General features: G+C 42.6%; 1 protein-coding gene across 4 annotated transcripts in view; it reads left to right on the top strand.

Annotated features, from left to right (window-relative positions):
• Positions 1 to 20,631, top strand: part of LOC139754998 (zinc transporter ZIP1-like) — a 45,490-nt gene that overhangs the window by 6,634 nt on the left and 18,225 nt on the right. For all 4 annotated transcript variants that reach the window (XR_011714002.1, XR_011714004.1, XR_011714003.1 and 1 more), the window contains exons 2-3: positions 2,896 to 3,025; positions 17,832 to 18,578. Coding sequence is in view for 1 of the 4 variants with exons in the window: in XM_071672903.1 (XP_071529004.1) it covers positions 18,342 to 18,578 (237 nt within the window). In the remaining 3 variants the exon portion in view is untranslated. The remainder of the gene's footprint in view (positions 1 to 2,895; positions 3,026 to 17,831; positions 18,579 to 20,631) is intronic.

Here is a 20,631-nt window from a genome sequence, read left to right as displayed (position 1 = left end):
GTGTGTGTGTGTGTGTGTGTGTGTGTGTGTGTGTGTGTGTGTGTGTGTGTGTGTGTGTGTGTGTGTGTGTGTGTGTGTGTGTGTGTGTGTGTGTGTGTGTGTGTGTGTGTGTGTGTGTGTGTGTGTGTGTGTGTGTGTGTGTGTGTGTGTGTGTGTGTGTGTGTGTGTGTGTGTGTGTGTGTGTGTGTGTGTGTGTGTGTGTGTGTGTGTGTGTGTGTGGTGTGTGTGTGTGTGTGTGTGTGTGTGTGTGGTGTGTGTGTGTGTGTGTGGTGTGTGTGTGTGTGTGTGTGTGTGTGTGTGTGTGTGTGTGTGTGTGTGTGTGTGTGTGTGTGTGTGTGTGTGTGTGTGTGTGTGTGTGTGTGTGTGTGTGTGTGTGTGTGTGTGTGTGTGTGGTGTGTGTGTGTGTGGTGTGTGTGTGTGTGTGGTGTGTGTGTGTGTGTGTGTGTGTGTGTGTGTGTGTGTGTGTGTGTGTGTGTGTGTGTGTGTGTGTGTGTGGTGTGTGTGTGTGTGTGTGTGTGTGTGTGTGTGTGTGTGTGTGTGTGTGTGTGTGTGTGTGTGTGTGTGTGTGGTTATGTAACATTCGTCCTTGTGTTCCTGGTAGGATAACTCACCCATGGCCACCATCATATTGTGTACACACAACAACCACTTTCTTGGGTATGTAAATCTTACTAGATCACTTGTGGGTTCATACAAGTATGTTCTCGGCACGAGTACCCCAAGTCCTAGACAGTTTCCTTACTTTACCCCTAAGCAATTCTCTCTCTCTCTCTCTCTCTCTCTCTCTCTCTCTCTCTCTCTCTCTCTCTCTCTCTCTCTCTCTCTCTCTCTCTCTCTCTCTCTCACACACACACACACTTGATCACTGTTACCCGCGTTGCGCCAAGAACAGACGAAGAAAGGCCACATTCCCTAACATCGATTCTCAAACTGTCGTGCAATCTACCGAAGCCACATTCCCACAGAACTTTCCATGGTTTCCCACGGCTGCTGCACATGTCTTAGTTCACTCCACTGACAGCACGTCGATGTCAATATACCCCATTGTTTTAATTTACTCAGTCTTGCGCACGCCTTTCACCATCCTGCATGTTCAGGCCCCAATCACCGAAAATCTTTTTCACTGCATCCTTCCATCTCCAATTTGGTCTTCCCTTCCCCTTGTTCCCCACATATATGTCCTCTTTGTCAACCTTTCCTCAGTCATTCTCTCCATATGTCCAAACCATTTCAGCACACCCTATTCAGCTCTCTCAACCACACTCTTTTCGTTACCACACCTTTCTCTTTACCACACCCTTTCATTGCTTTATTACTTACTCGATCAACACCCTTCACACCACATACTGTCCTTAAACATCTCATTTCCAGCTCAACCACCTTCCACCGCACATTCTCATCTATAGCCCATGCTTCGCACCCACACAATATTTTTGGAAGTACTATACCTTCAAATATACCAACTTCGCCTCCCAAGATAACGACCAATCTTTCTACACGTTTTTCAGTGCTCCCAGAATCTACGCCCCCTCATCGACCTAATGACTCACTTTCGCTTCCATGGCTTCACTCGCTGCCATGATCACTCCAAGGTATCTAAAACACTTCATTTCCTCCAAATTTTCTCCGTTAAAACTCAAACCTCAACTAATCTGTCCCCTCAACCTTGCTAAATCTGATAACCTTACTTTTATTTACAAGTATTCTTAACTTCCTTCTCTCATACACTCTTCCAAACTCAATCAACAACTTCTACAGTTCTCACTCGAATCTACCACCAGTGCTGTTTCATAAACAAACTGACTCACTTCCCAGGCCCCCCCTCATCCCTCACACACTGCATACTCGCCTCTCTTTCCTACACTTGTATTTACCCTCCTCACCATCCCAACTATATAGAAATTATAGAGCCGTAGCGACATCACACACTCTTGGCGTAGACCAAACTTCACTTGGAATGACTTTTTCTTCCCTCCTCCCATTCGCATACATGCCTTACGTCCTTGAGAAAAACTTCGCACTGCCTCAAGCAGCTTTTTTTCCATCTTTATGAACTCCAATCAAGTCGTTTCTCCAGATCCATTAATGCCACATACAAATCCTTCTGTTTCTATCAATATTTTTCACACACATTCTTTAGGGCATACACCTAATCCACACGCCTCTACCACTTCTGAAATCACACTGTTTCTCCCCACTTTGATGTTTTGTACATGCCTTCATCCTCTCATTCACTACTCTCCCATACAACTTATCAGGTACACTCAACGAAGTTATATCTCAAAATTTCAAACACTTGCCTTTGTCCCCGTTGCCTTGATAAAGTGGCATTATACTTGCATTCCGATAATCCACATGCACTTCACCATGATCCATACGTACACTTCATATCTTAAGTAACCAACTAACAACATAGTCATCCCCTTTCTTAAAGAATTCAAATGCAACACCATCCATATTTCATCTTACACAAGGCTTTCAACTCCTATTCTCTCTTCCTCAAACCATTTTACATGTCTGTCTCACTTCACATACTACTCTGACCCAAACACCACACATCTGCTACCCTATCATCAAACACATTCAAGAGGCATTCAAAATATTCACGCCGTCTTCTCCCGACTTCCACATTTGCATCCCTTCACCGATGCCCCATTTGTTCTATATCTTATGCATTATAGGTTTTCCAAAGGATATACTGCTTAATGTTCCCAGGAATTAATTATAGACTATACCTCAGCTTCCCGAGTAAAATAGTTCTTAATGTTCCCAGGAATGCATTACAGACTATATCCCAGCTTCCCATGTGAAATACTTCTTAATATAGCATAATATTGTTCATATGCATCTGCTTAACTGCATCTTCGTTTACCTTACTAGTATCTATATTTACAGACTTAATCAAAACTAGAAAAAGCCAACATTCGTGAAAGGATATGGGTCGTCGCCCTCACTGTTACTCACAACCATGTTAGCTACAGAGGATAACACCATCAAAAGCATCTTTAACGCATCCTTGATAAAGGTAATTTCACTTCACCCTCGATAAACTCATTTTCACATAAACCTCACTAAACCCACGTCAACATTGGCCTTTACTAAATGAGGCTGATGACCCATAATGATAGGGTCAAAACTAGAGTTAGTGTAGTAATTGTTGGAAATCAATATGAATATAAAGATTAAATGCAGCAACACCAGTAAGTCAACCCCCATGGTAGGAGGCATAACATCGTATGGCGTTCAGGGTAGGTCATGTTAGCCTACTATGGTGGGAGACATGATAATGTATGGTGTTCAGGGAAGGTTATATCAGTCTCCCATGACCCTGTATAACCTACTGAAAATTCTATTGAAAATGCCATATATTTGGAGATCCATATAAAAGAATACCTTCTAAGCTGTCTGAACTAGTACATAAGAAGAGGAAGTCACTATATAAACTTGAAAACAGGTCTCCGAGTTCTGATTCGTCATTGCTTTCTGCAATTGCTGTGTGGGTGTCTAGGTCTCCTAGTCTTTATCCTCTCCACTTGCTGCGTGGGTGTCCATGTCTCCTAGTCTTTATTCTCTTCACTTGCTGTGTGGGTGTCCATGTCTCCTAGTCTTTATTCTCTACAGATGATATGTGACAGATGTCCGCGGAACTTTAATTATTCAATTATGCAAAATTTAGAACTCAGCCGTCTGCAGTACTTTTTTCTATATGAAATTAAAACCTTCAAATGTCTCTTAATGTTTACCGAGTACGTGATGATCAACAAATCCATCCTTGTATGTTGAGGAGCCGCGTGCAGCGCTGTCGTAGTGTGTGTGCCCTTATCATCAAGATGCAGGACATATGAGGGACATCCTCTGAATATAACATGCTCTGGACATTGGTCAACACCTGCATCCACTTTTAGCCTCTAACATCGTGAATCTGAGTATAGTAGTAATGACCTTATTACAGCTACGCAGTATCACGATGGAAGTAAACAAATATTCTAAGCCCTGAGAGGAACAGCTGAGGTTGACGTGACGGTAATGACTGTATCCGCTACGTAGTTATTTTGTTGCCTGTATAATCCTAAGCCCGTGTTCTTCAGAACTGTTACATCTGGAAAATATCAGCAACTCATGTACTGACACGACACACCAATGATCTTAGTGGACTCCACATGGTACTTGGACTACCTACGTCTGAACGCACGATCATCTATACATCTTTCATTCTTCCCAAATTCATCTGTGCCTCAGAAGGTTGGTCTTCTTACTTACCCACATACATCAGGAGGCACTACAGACTCATGCTTTGTTCCTCTTGCACCATTTATCTTGAGGCAATCAACATTAAGGTCCTCCCAAATCTTTCCACCTCTCACTTGGACCACATCCGATTGTTAGGGATGAAGATACAGCACCATCCTCGCTACCATTATGTCTTGCCACCTTATACCTTTCGTTCCCAGGTTGCAGTTCACCGCAACGGCATCGAACGCATCCGTTTGTGCAGACAGCTAAAGACCAACCCTATACTCACTAACTTTTGCATTAAGAACAACAAGAATCCTTAGATTTTTATTCTAGGATCTCTCTCTCTCTCTCTCTCTCTCTCTCTCTCTCTCTCTCTCTCTCTCTCTCTCTCTCTCTCTCTCTCTCTCAACCACGTTTTTTATTACAACACATCTCTTTTACCGTTGAAGAACTCTGTACATGGATCAGAGACTGGCTTACCGTAAGAAAGAGCGTGTAGTATTAAGCGGCGAAGCCTCGGATTGGCTCGACGTAATGAGTGGTGTGCCACAGGGGTCGGTCCTAGGCTCAATTCTATTCATAATATACATTAATGATCTAAAACTCGGTCTCATCTAAGATCTCCAAGTTTCCTGACGATACTAAACGGGACTGCGAAATGATCCAAAGATCTTATTTGCTAGCAGAGTGGTCAGACAGATGGCAAACGAAGTTCAATGTAGACAAGTGTAAAGTTATGCAATTTGGAGACAAGAATATACGTTACGACTACAAACTATTTGGAAACTCTCTGAATAAAGTAAATGAAGAAGAGGACCTTAAGATTGTCACTGGCAACAGTTCGAAGTACACTAAACAGTCAAGCAACAAGTAAAAAAGACAACCAAATGTTAAGTTTCATAGCCAGGAACACAAGACACCAGAAACAATCATCACATTTTATAGTTCTCTAGTAAGACTACACCTTGAATACGCATTCCAGTTTTGGTCCCTAAACTGTAAAAAAATGAAGAAAAATTAGAGCAAGTACAAAGACGTGCGACAACATTGATCCCATCCCTTAGAAAACTTGGCATACTAGGAGAGACTAAAACGATTAGATCGCTTCTCCCTTAAAAATAACATACACTTCGCGGCGACTTAATCCAAGTGTTCAAAATTCTAAACAAGTTCGATAACGGAAATCACGAACGTCTTTTCGAAATACAAAAAAATACGGTTACCAGGAAAAATGGAATATAACTCAAAAGCTAAAAGATGTAGTGCGAACGTGGGAAAAGCTTTTCCTATAGGTGTGTTGAGCACTGGAATAAGTCGCAGTCAGACGTATCGAATGCTAAGACTATAAATACCTTCAAAAGTCGTTTAGACAAATATAGATATACTCTGAGAAAAACGCCAGAAATAAACTGTATAAACGACAGCGTTAATGGGGACAGTAGACGGATAATGTACAACAGCAGGGAGTCAGTGATAGCTTAAAAAACTGCTGAACATATTACGTTTTCTTGTGAAGTTAAATTTTTTTTCTTTCTTTACCAGACAAACCAGTCGTGGGCCAATCAGGCCTCCTGTTGTCTGTCCTTCTCATGTAAATTCTCATGTAAACTCATATATTCTCTTGTCTTTTGCACATCATTTAAAACATCTTTGTATTCTCCTTAAAGTTTAATGATACTCTCTCTCCCCAACTCTCGTTTTCCTCTCTCTTTCAACCCCCGCACCTTCCTCTTGACCTCCTGCCGCTTTCTCTTATACATCTCCCAATCATTTGTACTACTTGTAAGTACCGCCAAAACGCTTTTTCTTTTCTTTCACTAGCAACTTACCTTCATCCTACCACTCACTACCCTTTTTAATCTGCCCACATTCCAACTTTCGCATGCCACATGCATCTCTTGCACATGCCATCACTGGTTCCCTAAATGCAACCCACTCCCACTCCCCTTACTTCACTTGCTCTCGCCTTTTTCCATTCTACACTCAATCTCTCCTGGTATTTCTTCACACAAATCTCGTTTTCAAGCTTACTTACTCTCACCATTGTCTTCTCCCCGACATTGTCTCCTTTTTTTTTCTCGACAACCTCAACAAATCTTTACCCTCGCCTCCACAAGATAGTGATAAGACATCCCACCAGCTACCTCTCTCAGCATATTTACATCCGAAAATCTATTTTACACGCCTATCATTTAATACGTAACCTAATAATGCCAGTTGACCATTTCCCTTACTTACATACGCAAACTTGTGTATATCACTCTATTTATGACCAGGTATTCCAAAGAGTAACATATGTGTTGTCAAGGATACAGAGTAACATTTATGTTGTCAAGTATACAGAGTAACGTATGTGTTGTCAAGTATATAGAGTAACATATGTGTTGTCAAGTATACAGAGTAACATATGTGTTGTCAGGTATACAGAGTAACATATGTGGTGTCAAGTATACAGAGTAACATATGTGCTGTCAAGTATATAGAGTAACATATGTGTTGTCAAGTATACAGAGTAACATATGTGTTGTCAAGTATACAGAGTAACATATGTGTTGTCAAGTATACAGAGTAACATATGTGTTGTCAAGAATACAGAGTAACACATGTGTTGTCAAGTATATAGAGTAACATTTGTGTTGTCAAGTATACAGAGTAACATATGTGTTGCAAAGTATACAGAGTAACATATGTATTGTCAAGCACACAGAGTAACACATGTGTTGTCAAGTACACAGAGTAACATATGTTTTGTCAAGTATACAGAGTAACATAAGTGTTGTCAAGTATATAGAGTAACATATGTGTTGTCAAATATATAGAGTAACATACGTGTTGTCAAGTATACAGAGTAACATATGTGTTGTCAAGTATACAGAGTAGCGTATGTGTTGTCAGGTATACAGAGTAACATATTAGTTGTCAACTATATAGAGTAACATTTGTGTTGTCAAGTATACAGAGTAACATATGTGTTGTCAAGTATACAGAGTAACATATGTGTTGCCAAGTATATAGAGTAACATATGTGTTGTCAAGTATACAAAGTAACATACGTGTTGCCAAGTATACAGAGTAACATATGTGTTGTCAAGTATATAGAGTAACATTTGTGATGTCAAGTATACAGAGTAACATATGTGTTGTCAAGTATACATAGTAACGTATGTGTTGTCAAGTACATAGAGTAACATTTGTGTTGTCAAGTATACAGAGTAACATATGTGTTGTCAAGTATACAGAGTAACATATGTGTTGTCAAGTATACTGAGTAATATATATGTTGTCAAGTATACAGAGTAACATGTTAGTTGTCAAGTATATAGAGTAACATATGTGTTGTCAAGTATACAAAGTAACATACGTGTTGTCAAGTATACAGAGTAACATATGTGTTGTCAAGTATATAGAGTAACATTTGTGATGTCAAGTATATAGAGTAACATATGTGTTGTCAAGTATACAGAGTAACATAAGTGTTGTCAAGTATACAGAGAAACATATGTGTTATCAAGTATATAGAGTAACATATGTGTTGTCAAGTATATAGAGTAACATTTGCGTTGTCAAGTATACAGAGTAGCATATGTGTTGTCAAGTATGCAGAGTAACATATGTGTTGTCAAGTAAATAGAGTAACATTTGTGTTGTCAATTATAGAGTAGCATATGCGTTGTCAAGTATACAGAGTAACATATGTGTTGTCAAGTATACAGAGTAACATATGTGTTGTCAAGTATATAGAGTAACATTTGTGTTGTCAAGTATACAGAGTAACATATGTGTTCTCAAGTATATAGAGTAACATTTGTGTTGTCAAGTATACAGAGTAACATATGTGTTGTCAAGTATATAGAGTAACATTTGTGTTGTCAAGTATACAGAGTAACATATGTGTTGTCAAGTATACAGAGTAACATATGTGTTGTCAAGTATACAGAGTAACATATGTGTTGTCAAGTATACAGAGTAACATAGTAGTTGTCAAGTATATAGAGTAACATTTGTGTTGTCAAGTATACAGAGTAACATATGTGTTGTCAAGTATACAGAGTAACATATAATTGTCAAGTATACAGAGTAACATATGTGTTGTCAAGTATATAGAGTAACATATGTGTTGTCAAGTATATAAAGTAACATTTGTGTTGTCAAGTATACAGAGTAACATATGTGTTGTCAAGTATACAGAGTAACATATGTGTTGTCAAGTATACAGAGTAACATATTAGTTGTCAAGTATATAGAGTAACATTTGTGTTGTCAAGTATACAGAGTAACATATGTGTTGTCAAGTATACAAGGTAACATATGTGTTGTCAAGTATACAGAGTAACATATGTGTTGTTAAGTATACAGAGTAACATATGTGTTGTTAAGTATGCAGAGTAACATATGTGTTATCAAGTATATAGACTAACATATGTGTTGTCAAGTATACAGAGTAACATATGTGTTGTCAAGCATATAGAGTAACATATGTGTTATCAAGTATACAAAGTAACATATGTGCTGTCAAGTATATAGAGTAACATATGTGTTGTCAAGTATATAGAGTAACATTTGTGTTGTCAAGTATAGAGTTACATATGTGCTAAGTATACAGAGTAACATATGTATTGTCAAGTATATAGAGTAACATTTGAGTTGTCAAGTATAGAGTAAGATATGTGTTGTCAAGTATACAGAGTAACATATGTGTTGTCAAGTATATAGAGTAACATTTGTGTTGTCAATTATAGAGTAGCATATGCGTTGTCAAGTATACAGAGTAACATATGTGTTGTCAAGTATACAGAGTAACATATGTGTTGTCAAATATATAGAGTAACACTTGTGTTGTCAAGTATAGAGTTACATATGTGTTAAGTATACAGAGTAACATATGTATTGTCAAGTATACAGAGTAACATATGTGTTGTCAAGTATATAGAGTAACATATGTGTTGTCAAGTATACAGAGTAACATATGTGTTGTCAAGTATACAGAGTAACCTCTGTGTTGTCAAGTATAAAATCTGAAGGTTTAATACTGAGAGATCCTCTACGGGTAGAGTCACATTGTCTTTCATTATATAGTTAATCACTTTGGTATTCCTGTGGAAGATAACAAGACAAAGTTTATCATTTACACTGCAGCAACCCAAATGATCGTTGGTTATATCTACTACGGGGGTTCATTATCTCCATAACGAAAATGTGACTCAAGACAAAAACCCTTTGAAGGCCACCAGTCTACAAATACGATCGTCTTCATGAAGTGAAGTTTTAGCTTAGCTGTGCGACCGTCATGTCAAATCCTGACTCGCTCACTTTTTATGCAGATAAGATAATATCTAGTATAATGATACTTGTCTCATGAGGAGTTTAAGGCGATCGGTGATCGCCAGATACTCCTCATGCTTTATCTAAGAGATGACAGGCTTATCAAACAATCCACCCTGACCTTTGACCTGATTAGCTACTTCCTCACAAACACTGGTGGTCTGGCTTGTTGTGTTACAAACCTGTCAGTAAGGACCCATTGGTCTTGTGCACCCACAGGGATGAGTCGCTTGACTCATGCATCCTCAGGGATGAGTCGCGGGTCTCGTGCAGTCACAGGGATGAGTCGCTTGTCTCAAGCATCCAGAGGGATGAGTCGCGGGTCTCGTACAGTCACAGGGATGAGTCGCTTGTCTCATGCATCCACAGGGATGAGTCGCGGGTCTCGTGCAGTCACAGGGATGAGTCGCTTGACTCATACAGTCACATGGATGAGTCGCGGGTCTCGTGCAGTCACATGGATGAGTCGCTTGTCTCATGCATCCACAGGGATGAGTCGCGGGTCTCGTGCAGTCACAGGGATGAGTCGCTTGACTCATGCATCCACAGGGATGAGTCGCGGGTCTCGTGCAGTCACAGGGATGAGTCGCTTGACTCATGCATCCGCAGGGATGAGTCGCGGGTCTCGTGCAGTCACAGGGATGAGTCGCTTGACTCATGCATCCACAGGGATGAGTCGCGGGTCTCGTGCAGTCACAAGGATGAGTCGCTTGACTCATGCATCCACAGGGATGAGTCGCGGGTCTCGTGCAGTCACAGGGATGGGTCGCTTGACTCATGCATCCACAGGGATGAGTCGCGGGTCTCGTGCAGTCACAAGGATGAGTCGCTTGACTCATGCATCCACAGGGATGAGTCGCGGGTCTCATGCAGTCACAGGGATGGGTCGCTTGACTCATGCATCCACAGGGATGAGTCGCGGGTTTCGTGCAGTCACAGGGATGGCTCGCTTGACCCATGCATCCACAGGGATGAGTCGCGGGTCTCATGCAGTCACAGGGATGGGTCGCTTGACTCATACAGTCATAGGGATGAGTCGCGGGTCTCGCGCAGTCACAGGGATGAGTCGTGGGTCTCGTGCAGCCACAGGGATGAGTCGCGGGTCTCGTGCATTCACAGGGACTGAGCCTTAGATTGAATATCCTTACTTGGGCCACTTCTATAAGCAGATAATATATATATATATATATATATATATATATATATATATATATATATATATATATATATATATATATATATATATATATATATTGGTAGAGTGTGTGAAAGAAGAAAGTTAAGAGTAAATGTGAATAAGAGCAAGGTTATTAGGTACAGTAGGGTTGAGGGTCAAGTCAACTGGGAGGTGAGTTTGAATGGAGAAAAACTGGAGAAAGTGTAGTGTTTTAGATATCTGGGAGTGGATCTGGCAGCGGATGGAACCATGGAAGCGGAAGTGGATCATAGGGTGGGGGAGGGGGCAAAAATTCTGGGAGCCTTGAAGAATGTGTGGAAGTCGAGAACATTATCTCGGAAAGCAAAAATGGGTATGTTTGAAGGAATAGTGGTTCCAACAATGTTGTATGGTTGCGAGGCGTGGGCTATGGATAGAGTTGTGCGCAGGAGGATGGATGTGCTGGAAATGAGATGTTTGAGGACAATGTGTGGTGTGAGGTGGTTTGATCGAGTAAGTAACCTAAGGGTAAGAGAGATGTGTGGAAATAAAAAGAGCATGGTTGAGAGAGCAGAAGAGGGTGTTTTGAAATGGTTTGGGCACATGGAGAGAATGAGTGAGGAAAGATTGACCAAGAGGATATATGTGTCGGAGGTGGAGGGAACGAGGAGAAGAGGGAGACCAAATTGGAGGTGGAAAGATGGAGTGAAAAAGATTTTGTGTGATCGGGGCCTGAACATGCAGGAGGGTGAAAGGAGGGCAAGGAATAGAGTGAATTGGAGCGATGTGGTATACCGGGGTTGACGTGCTGTCAGTGGATTGAATCAAGGCATGTGAAGCGTCTGGGGTAAACCATGGAAAGCTGTGTAGGTATGTATATTTGCGTGTGTGGACGTATGTATATACATGGGTATGGGGGTGGGTTGGGCCATTTCTTTCGTCTGTTTCCTTGCGCTACCTCGCAAACGCGGGAGACAGCGACAAACCAAAAAAAAAAAAAAAAAAAATATATATATATATATATATATATATATATATATATATATATATATATATATATATATATATATAGTAACCATTTTGAAGGTTTGTTGAATGTGTTTGATGACAGAGTTGCAGATATAGGGTGTTTTGGTCGGGGATGGTGTGCAAAGTTAGAGGGTTAGGGAAAATGATTTAGTAAACAGAGAAGAGGTAGTAAAAACTATGCGAAAGATGAAAGCCGGCAAGGCAGCGGGTTTGGATGGTATTGCAGTGGAATTTATTAGAAAAGTGGGTGACTGTACTGCTGACTGGCTGATGAGGTTATATAATGTATGTATGACTCATGGTGAGGTGCCCGAGGATTGGCGGAATGCTTGCATAGTACCATTATACAAAGGCAAAGGGGATAAAAGTGAGTGCTCAAATTACAGAGGTATAAGTTTGTTGAGTATTCCTGGAAAATTATATGGCAGGGTATGGACTGAGAGGGTGAAGGCATGTACAGAGCATCAGATTGGGGAAGAGCAGTGTGGTTTCAGAAATGGTTGAGGATGTGTGGATCAGGTGTTTGCTTTGAAGAATGTATGTGAGAAATACTTAGAAAAGCAAATGGAGTTGTATGAAGCATTTATGGATCTGGAGAAGGCATATGATAGAGTTGATAGAGATGCTTTGTGGAAGGTATTAAGAATATATGGTTTGGGAGGCAAGTTGTTAGAAGCAGTGAAAAGTTTTTATCGAGGATGTAAGGCATGTGTACGTGCAGGAAGAGAGGAAAGTGATTGGTTCTCAGTGAATGTAGGTTTGCGGCAGGGGTGTGTGATGTCTCCGTGATTGTTTTTATTTGTTTATGGATGGGGTTGTTAGGGAGGTGAATGCAAGAGTTTTGGAAATAGGGGCAAGTATGCAGTCTGTTGTGGATGAGAGAGCTTGGGAAGTGAATCAGTTGTTGTTCGCTGATGATACTGCGCTGGGGGCTGATTCCTGTGAGAAACTGCAGAAGCTGGTGACTGAGTTAGGCAAAGTGTGTGAAAGAAGAAACCAGAGAGGAAATGTGAATAAGAGGAAGGTTATTAGGTACAATAGGGTTGAGGGACAAGTCAATTGGAAGGTAAGTTTGAATGGAGAAAAACTGGAGTGAAGTGTTTTAGATATCTGGGAGTGGATTTGGCAGCGGATGGAATCATGGAAGCGGAAGTGAATCATAGGGTGGGGGAGGGGGCGAAAATTCTGGGAGCGTTGAAGAATGTGTGGAAGTCAAGAACATTATCTTGGTGAGCAAAAACGGGTATGTTTGAAGGAATAGTGGTTCCAACAATGTTGTATGGTTGCGAGGTGTGGGCTATGGATAGTCTTGTGCGCAGGAGGGTGGATATGCTGGAAATGAGATGTTTGAGGACAATATGTGGTGTGAGGTGGTTTGATCGAGTAAGTAATAATAGGGTAAGAGAGATGTGTGGTAATAAAAAGAGTGTGGTTGAGAGAGCAAAAGAGGGTGTTTTAAAATGGTTTGGTCACATGGAAAGAATGAGTGAGGCAATATTGACCAAGAGGATATATGTGTCAGAGGTGGAGGGAACGAGGAGAAGAGGGAGACCAAATTGGAGGTGGAAAGATGGAGTGGAAAAGATTTTGAGTGATCGGGGCCTGAACATGCAGGAGGGTGAAAGGCGTGCAAGGAATAGAGTGAATTGGAACGATGTGGTATACCGGGGTCGACGTGCTGTCGATGGATTGAACCAGGGCATGTGAAGCGTCTGGGGTAAACCATGGAAAGTTCTGTGGGGCCTGGATGTGGAAAGGGAGCTGTGGTTTCGGTGTAGTATTACATGACAGTTAGAGACTGAGTATGAACGAATGTGGCCTTTGTTGTCTTTTCATAGCGCTACCTCGCGCACATGAGGGGGGAGGGGGTTGTTATTTCATGTGGCGGGGTGGCTATGGGAATGAACAAAGGCAGACAGTATGAACTGTGTACATGTATATATATATATATATATATATATATATATATATATATATATATATATATATATTTCTTGCTTTGTCGCAGTCTCCCGCGTTTGCGAGGTAGCGCAAGGAAACAGACGAAAGAAATGGCCCAACCCACCCCCATACACATGTATATACATACGTCCACACACGCAAATATACATACCTACACAGCTTTCCATGGTTTACCCCAGACGCTTCACATGCCCTGATTCAACCCACCGACAGCACGTCAACCCTGGTATACCACATCGATCCAATTCACTCTATTCCTTGCCCTCCTTTCACCCTCCTGCATGTTCAGGCCCCGATCACACAAAATCCTTTTCACTCCATCCTTCCACCTCCAATTTGGTCTCCCACTTCTCCTCGTTCCCTCCACCTCCGACACATATATCCTCTTGGTCAATCTTTCCTCGCTCATTCTCTCCATGTGCCCAAACCATTTCAAAACACCCTCTTCTGCTCTCTCAACCACGCTCTTTTTATTTCCACACATCTCTCTTACCCTTACGTTACTTACTCGATCAAACCACCTCACACCACACATTGTCCTCAAACATCTCATTTCCAGCACATCCATCCTCCTGCGCACAACTCTATCCATAGCCCACGCCTCGCAACCATACAACATTGTTGGAACCACTATTCCTTCAAACATACCCATTTTTGCTTTCCGAGATAATGTTCTTGACTTCCACACATTCTTCAAGGCTCCCAGGATTTTCGCCCCCTCCCCCACCCTATGATCCATATCCGTTTCCATGGTTCCATCCGCTGCCAGATCCACTCCCAGATATCTAAAACACTTTACTTCCTCCAGTTTTTCTCCATTCAAACATACCTCCCAATTGACTTGACCCTCAACCCTACTGTACCTAATAACCTTGCTCTTATTCACATTTACTCTTAACTTTCTTCTTTCACACACTTTACCAAACTCAGTCACCAGCTTCCGCAGTTTCTCACATGAATCAGCCACCAGCGCTGTATCATCAGCGAACAACAACTGACTCACTTCCCAAGCCCTCTCATCCCCAACAGACTTCATACTTGCCCCTCTTTCCAAAACTCTTGCATTCACCTCCCTAACAACCCCATCCATAAACAAATTAAACAACCATGGAGACATCACACACCCCTGCCGCAAACCTACATTCACTGAGAACCAATCACTTTCCTCTCTTCCTACACGTACACATGCCTTACATCCTCGATAAAAACTTTTCACTGCTTCTAACAACTTGCCTTCCACACCATATATTCTTAATCCCTTCCACAGAGCATCTCTATCAACTCTATCATATGCCTTCCCCAGATCCATAAATGCTACATACAAATCCATTTGCTTTTCTAAGTATTTCTCACATACATTCTTCAAAGCAAACACCTGATCCACACATCCTCTACCACTTCTGAAACCACACTGCTCTTCCCCAATCTGATGCTCTGTACATGCCTTCACCCTCTCAATCAATACCCTCCCATATAATTTACCAGGAATACTCAACAAACTTATACCTCTGTAATTTGAGCACTCACTCTTATCCCCTTTGCCTTTGTACAATGGCACCATGCACGCATTCCGCCAATCCTCAAGCACCTCACCATGAGTCATACATACATTAAATAACCTTACCAACCAGTCAATAATACAGTCACCCCCTTTTTTAATAAATTCCACTGCAATACCATCCAAACCTGCTGCCTTGCCGGCTTTCATCTTCCGCAAAGATCTTACTACCTCTTCTCTGTTTACCAAATCATTTTCCCTAACCCTCTCACTTTGCACACCACCTCGACCAAAACACCCTATATCTGCCACTCTATCATCAAACACATTCAACAAACCTTCAAAATACTCTCTCCATCTCCTTCTCACATCATATATATATATATATATATATATATATATATATATATATATATAACATACAAAGCTCCATCAGCCAGGATCGAACCTGGGACCCCTTGTGCAAGAGGCAGGCATGCTAACCGCTAGACTAAGGTACTGTATAATAGGAAACAACTATTCGAAATACTAAGTACTCGAATACCCTTCGTCTCACTATGGTGAGCAACGGGGTCTATCGGTTGTTTCCGAACAGAACACATAGCCAGCTGAGAGCGTTTTACCGACCCTGACTGTACAACGCGGAGTTATATGAATACGAATAAAGTGTATATGAACGCGCACCTTCATAGAACATACAAAGCTCCATCAGCCAGGATCGAACCTGGGACCCCTTGTGCAAGAGGCAGGCATGCTAACCGCTAGGCTAAGGGACTGTATAATAGGAAACAACTATTCGAAATACTAAGTACTCGAGTACCCTTCGTCTCACTATGGTGAGCAACGGGGTCTATCGGTTGTTTCCGAACAGAACACATAGCCAGCTGAGAGCGTTTTACCGAACCTGACTGTACAACGCGGAGTTATATGAATACGAATAAAGTGTATATGAACGCGCACCTTCATAGAACATACAAAGCTCCATCAGCCAGGATCGAACCTGGGACCCCTTGTGCAAGAGGCAGGCATGCTAACCGCTAGGCTAAGGGACTGTATAATAGGAAACAACTATTCGAAATATTAAGTACTCGAATACCCTTCGTCTCACTATGGTGAGCAACGGGGTCTATCGGTTGTTTCCGAACAGAACACATAGCCAGGTTCGATCCTGGCTGATGTAGCTTTGTATGTTCTATGAAGGTGCGCGTTCATATACACTTTATTCGTATTCATATAACTCCGCGTTGTACAGTCAGGTTCGGTAAAACGCTCTCAGCTGGCTATGTGTTCTGTTCGGAAACAACCGATAGACCCCGTTGCTCACCATAGTGAGACGAAGGGTATTCGAGTACTTAGTATTTCGAATAGTTGTTTCCTATTATACAGTCCCTTAGCCTAGCGGTTAGCATGCCTGTCTCTTGCACAAGGGGTCCCAGGTTCGATCCTGGCTATTGGAGCTTTGTATGTTCTATGAAGGTGCGCGTTCATATACACTTTATTCGTATATATATATATATATATATATATATATATATATATATATATATATATATATATATATATACATACATATATATATATATATATATATATATATATACATATATATACATATATACGTTGAGATGTATAAGTATGTATATTTGCGTGTGGACGTGTATGTATATACATGTGTATGTGGGTGGGTTGGGCCATTCTTTCGTTTGTTTCCTTGCGCTACCTCACTAACGCGGGAGACAGCGACAAAGCAAAATAAATAAATGAATAAATATATTACAGCCAGGAAAAATCTTTGTGAAAGTGTCTCGGTTCTACCCAGAACCCTTGTAGACGCTCCACCACCCCAAGGCTGCGCTACTTCCAGTAGCAGGTTTGTGTGTCTTACAAATCAATTTTAGTCTTTTCAAAATCATCTACGCACTTTAAAATTTTCCTTCAGTAGGAGATGAAACCTGGCTGGGTATGGTGGGCTGGAACCAAGGTCACTCTAGTAACTGTCAATCTTAATATTTCATAAATTCTCTTAAAACAACTGATTGTATACCAAGCTAGTGATATTCCCCATCACCTGAAAAATGTCAAACTGAAAGATTTCTCACGGCATGAGGTATATGTGGCTGATATCAGAATTCTAGTCAGTATGACGAGCGTGTGATTCTAAACAGTCATAGCCTCGCACGTCGCTTGGGCACCAGTATTGCAGCTGTGGCCATATTCGTGTTGTGGTTACAATATATAATTTAATGATATACGGTTGGCAACAGAGATGTGTGCAAGACGGGAGGTGTTACCTCTGCTGCTGTGACCAGCATCAAGTGCGAGGCCCACACTCTGCCACCTGACTTGCCACCCAACCCTTCCTCTCTGACGTCAGGTAAACATGCTGGTGCCGTGTGGAAACTGTTACTTAATGTTCGTTATACTATCGCTCATACTTGCGGTATACAGAAATTGTACAACCTGTGGACTCCATTACATAGTGGTATGTTCCACAATGTTGTAGGTATTCAATGGAGTGTAAAAGTGAGGTAGGTTTGTGAAGCGAACAACGAGTAGTGAGGCTCCAGCCTGCGTGTAGATACTACTGTGACGTCCTGGCCATTACAGTCATATTCTTTCAAGCTCCAGTTCTTCAAAAAAAAGGCGTCAGATCAAAGAGGATTACATGTATTACTCTACATCGTAAACTGTAGCAGGCAAGTTGATCTCCAGATCAGGTAGTAACCACCAATGACGCTTCACACTAGTGCATTAAGCCTCTGAAAACTGAGGGCGGTGTGGCGGGGTATGTGACAGTTGTACCAAGCGGTGGTGGACCCGAGGTGATGTCCGGCGACCCCACACACAACCCTGCACTATCGCCACCGCTGGCCCAAGAGTCAGGTTGTTCCTGTGGCAGAAGTAGAAAGATAACCATAGCTGTTGTCACTCCGACGCCGCTCTGATATCACCACAACACCAGCTTATTGATGACACACACTTTTTGTGTAGCAAACATTGCAATCTGAAAGAGCATTTTTACGCTCAAGAAAATTAATCTTGTACAGCCTGAAGCGCGGAGCCATAGTAGTGGTGTGCAGGTGGAGTGGTGAGGCCCGACCTACAGTGGGAGCAGATCCACAGGAGTAGCAGGTCAAGATGGAGGTGATGCAGATGCAGTTCCTCTTCATGGGGATGATCTTCCTACTGACGACGGGTGTAGGCCTGGCGCCGGTGGCGCTGAGGGGTGCGCTCTCCAAGCGTCTTGTGCCCCGGGCCGCAGTCAGGAGCCGCCTCTTGTCCTGCGCTTCCTGCTTTGGCGCTGGCGTCTTCATCTTCGTCTGCTTCATGGGTCTCCTCCCAGCGGCAGACAGAAAATTCCATCACTTCCTCGAGGTAAGACTGATTTCAAAGTCCAAACCTATATTTTCATAGCTCGTACTTCCATTACGTACCACTATGAATGTTTGACAAACTAAGTTTCTTCCATCACACAATTCATCATTTGAACCCTTTGATTTTTTTTTCTTAAACTTGAAAGAAATGATTTGTATCAAACCTTAATAATATATACGTAATAATACTGGAAATAATATCAACAGATCATCTTTCTTAAACACGAGAATGACAGCCTCAGAAGAGGTAATGGAGCTCACATGTTCATATAACTATAGTGTCTCCATAATGCTACTCAAAACGTGACCTTAAGTAACACACCAGATGGATGATATCAACCCGACCTTAAGTAACACACCAGATGGATGACAGTAATACACCAGATGGATGATAGTATCACATCAGATGAATGATAGTAACCAATATTCTGTAAGCAACATAATGTCTATGGTAGGAACGGTGAATGCGACCGTCCGACTCTAAGCTGTCACAGGACGACCTTCGACCTGTCTAACCCTTAAAGGCCAGGGGTATGATCCTCAACCATACATATCATCCTGCTCAGGGATCCTATCACACTATCCTGCTCAGGGATCCTATCATACATTCAGCAACACACCAGTTGAAACACTGGCTCACCCTCACACACACCTCCCTCCAAGGAGACCATCTGTGGCTCACCCTCACACACCTCCCTCCAGGGAGATAATCTGTGGCTCACCCTCACACACCTCCCTCTAGGGAGTTCATCTGTGGCTCACCCTCACATACACCTCCCTCCAGGGAGTCCATCTGTGGCTCACCCTCACACACCTCCCTCCAGGAAGTTCATCTGTGGCTCACCCTCACATACACCTCCCTCCAGGGAGTTCATCTGTGGCTCACCCTCACACACCTCGCTCCAGGGAGTTCATCTGTGGCTCACCCTCACACACCTCGCTCCAGGGAGTTCATCTGTGGCTCACCCTCACACACACACCTCCAGGGAGTTCATCTGTGGCTCACCCTCACACACACCTCCCTCCAGGGAGTTCATCTGTGGCTCACCCTCACACACACCTCCCTCCAGGGAGTTCATCGTGGCTCACCCTCATACACCTCCCTCCAGGGAGTTAATTTCTGGCTCATCCTCACACACCACCCTCCAGGGAGTTCATCTGTGGCTCACTGTCACACATCTCCCTCCAGGGAGTTCATCTGTGGCTCACCCTTACACATCTCCCTCCAGGGAGTTCATCTGTGGTTCACCTTCACACACCTCCCTCCAGGGAGGTCTTCTGTGGCTCACCCTCACACAAACCCCTCCAGGGAGTTCATCTGTGTCTCACACTCATACACCTCCCTCTAGGGAGTTCATCTGTGGCTCACCCTCACACACACCCGTCCAGGGAGTCCATCTGTGGCTTACCCTCGCACACACACCTCCCTCCAGGGAGTTCATCTGTGGTTCACCCTCACACACCCCTCCAGGAAGTTCATCTGTGTCTCACCCTTACACATCTCCCTCCAGGGAGACCATCTGTAGCTCACCCTCACACACACCCCTCCAGGGAGTTCATCTGTGACTCATCTTCACACACACTCCTCCAAGGAGATCATCTGTGGCTCATCCTCACACACACCTCCCTCTAGGGAGTTCATCTGTGTCTCACTCTCATACACACCTGCCTCCAGGGAGTTCATCAAACTCTTGAGTTGATAACTTTAACGGGGTCAAGAGGAGCGAAAACATATGAAAATAATCAGCGTTGAAGTCTGTCTGCAACTTCTGAAACATTAATGTGATCTCTGACACATGATATTGCTTAATGGCTCTCTCTCTCTCTCTCTCTCTCTCTCTCTCTCTCTCTCTCTCTCTCTCTCTCTCTCTCTCTCTCTCTCTCTCTCATACGGACACGGTCTTCTGTGGTATAGTGGAATATTCACACGGGTTCGAACGCTGGGCGAGGTAGTCGGCCTACATCCAATCTCGGTGTTCATTCTCCCTCGTGGCTGAACCGATAGATAAAAGAGTACATGGCTTAAGCTGGTGTGTGTGTGTGTGTGTGTGTGT

The sequence above is a fragment of the Panulirus ornatus genome, chromosome 18, assembly GCF_036320965.1.
Source record: "Panulirus ornatus isolate Po-2019 chromosome 18, ASM3632096v1, whole genome shotgun sequence".
NCBI classification, from domain to species: Eukaryota; Metazoa; Arthropoda; class Malacostraca; order Decapoda; family Palinuridae; genus Panulirus; species Panulirus ornatus.
Note: the sequence above shows the minus strand (reverse complement) of the source record. Positions and strands in the feature narration are given on the sequence as shown.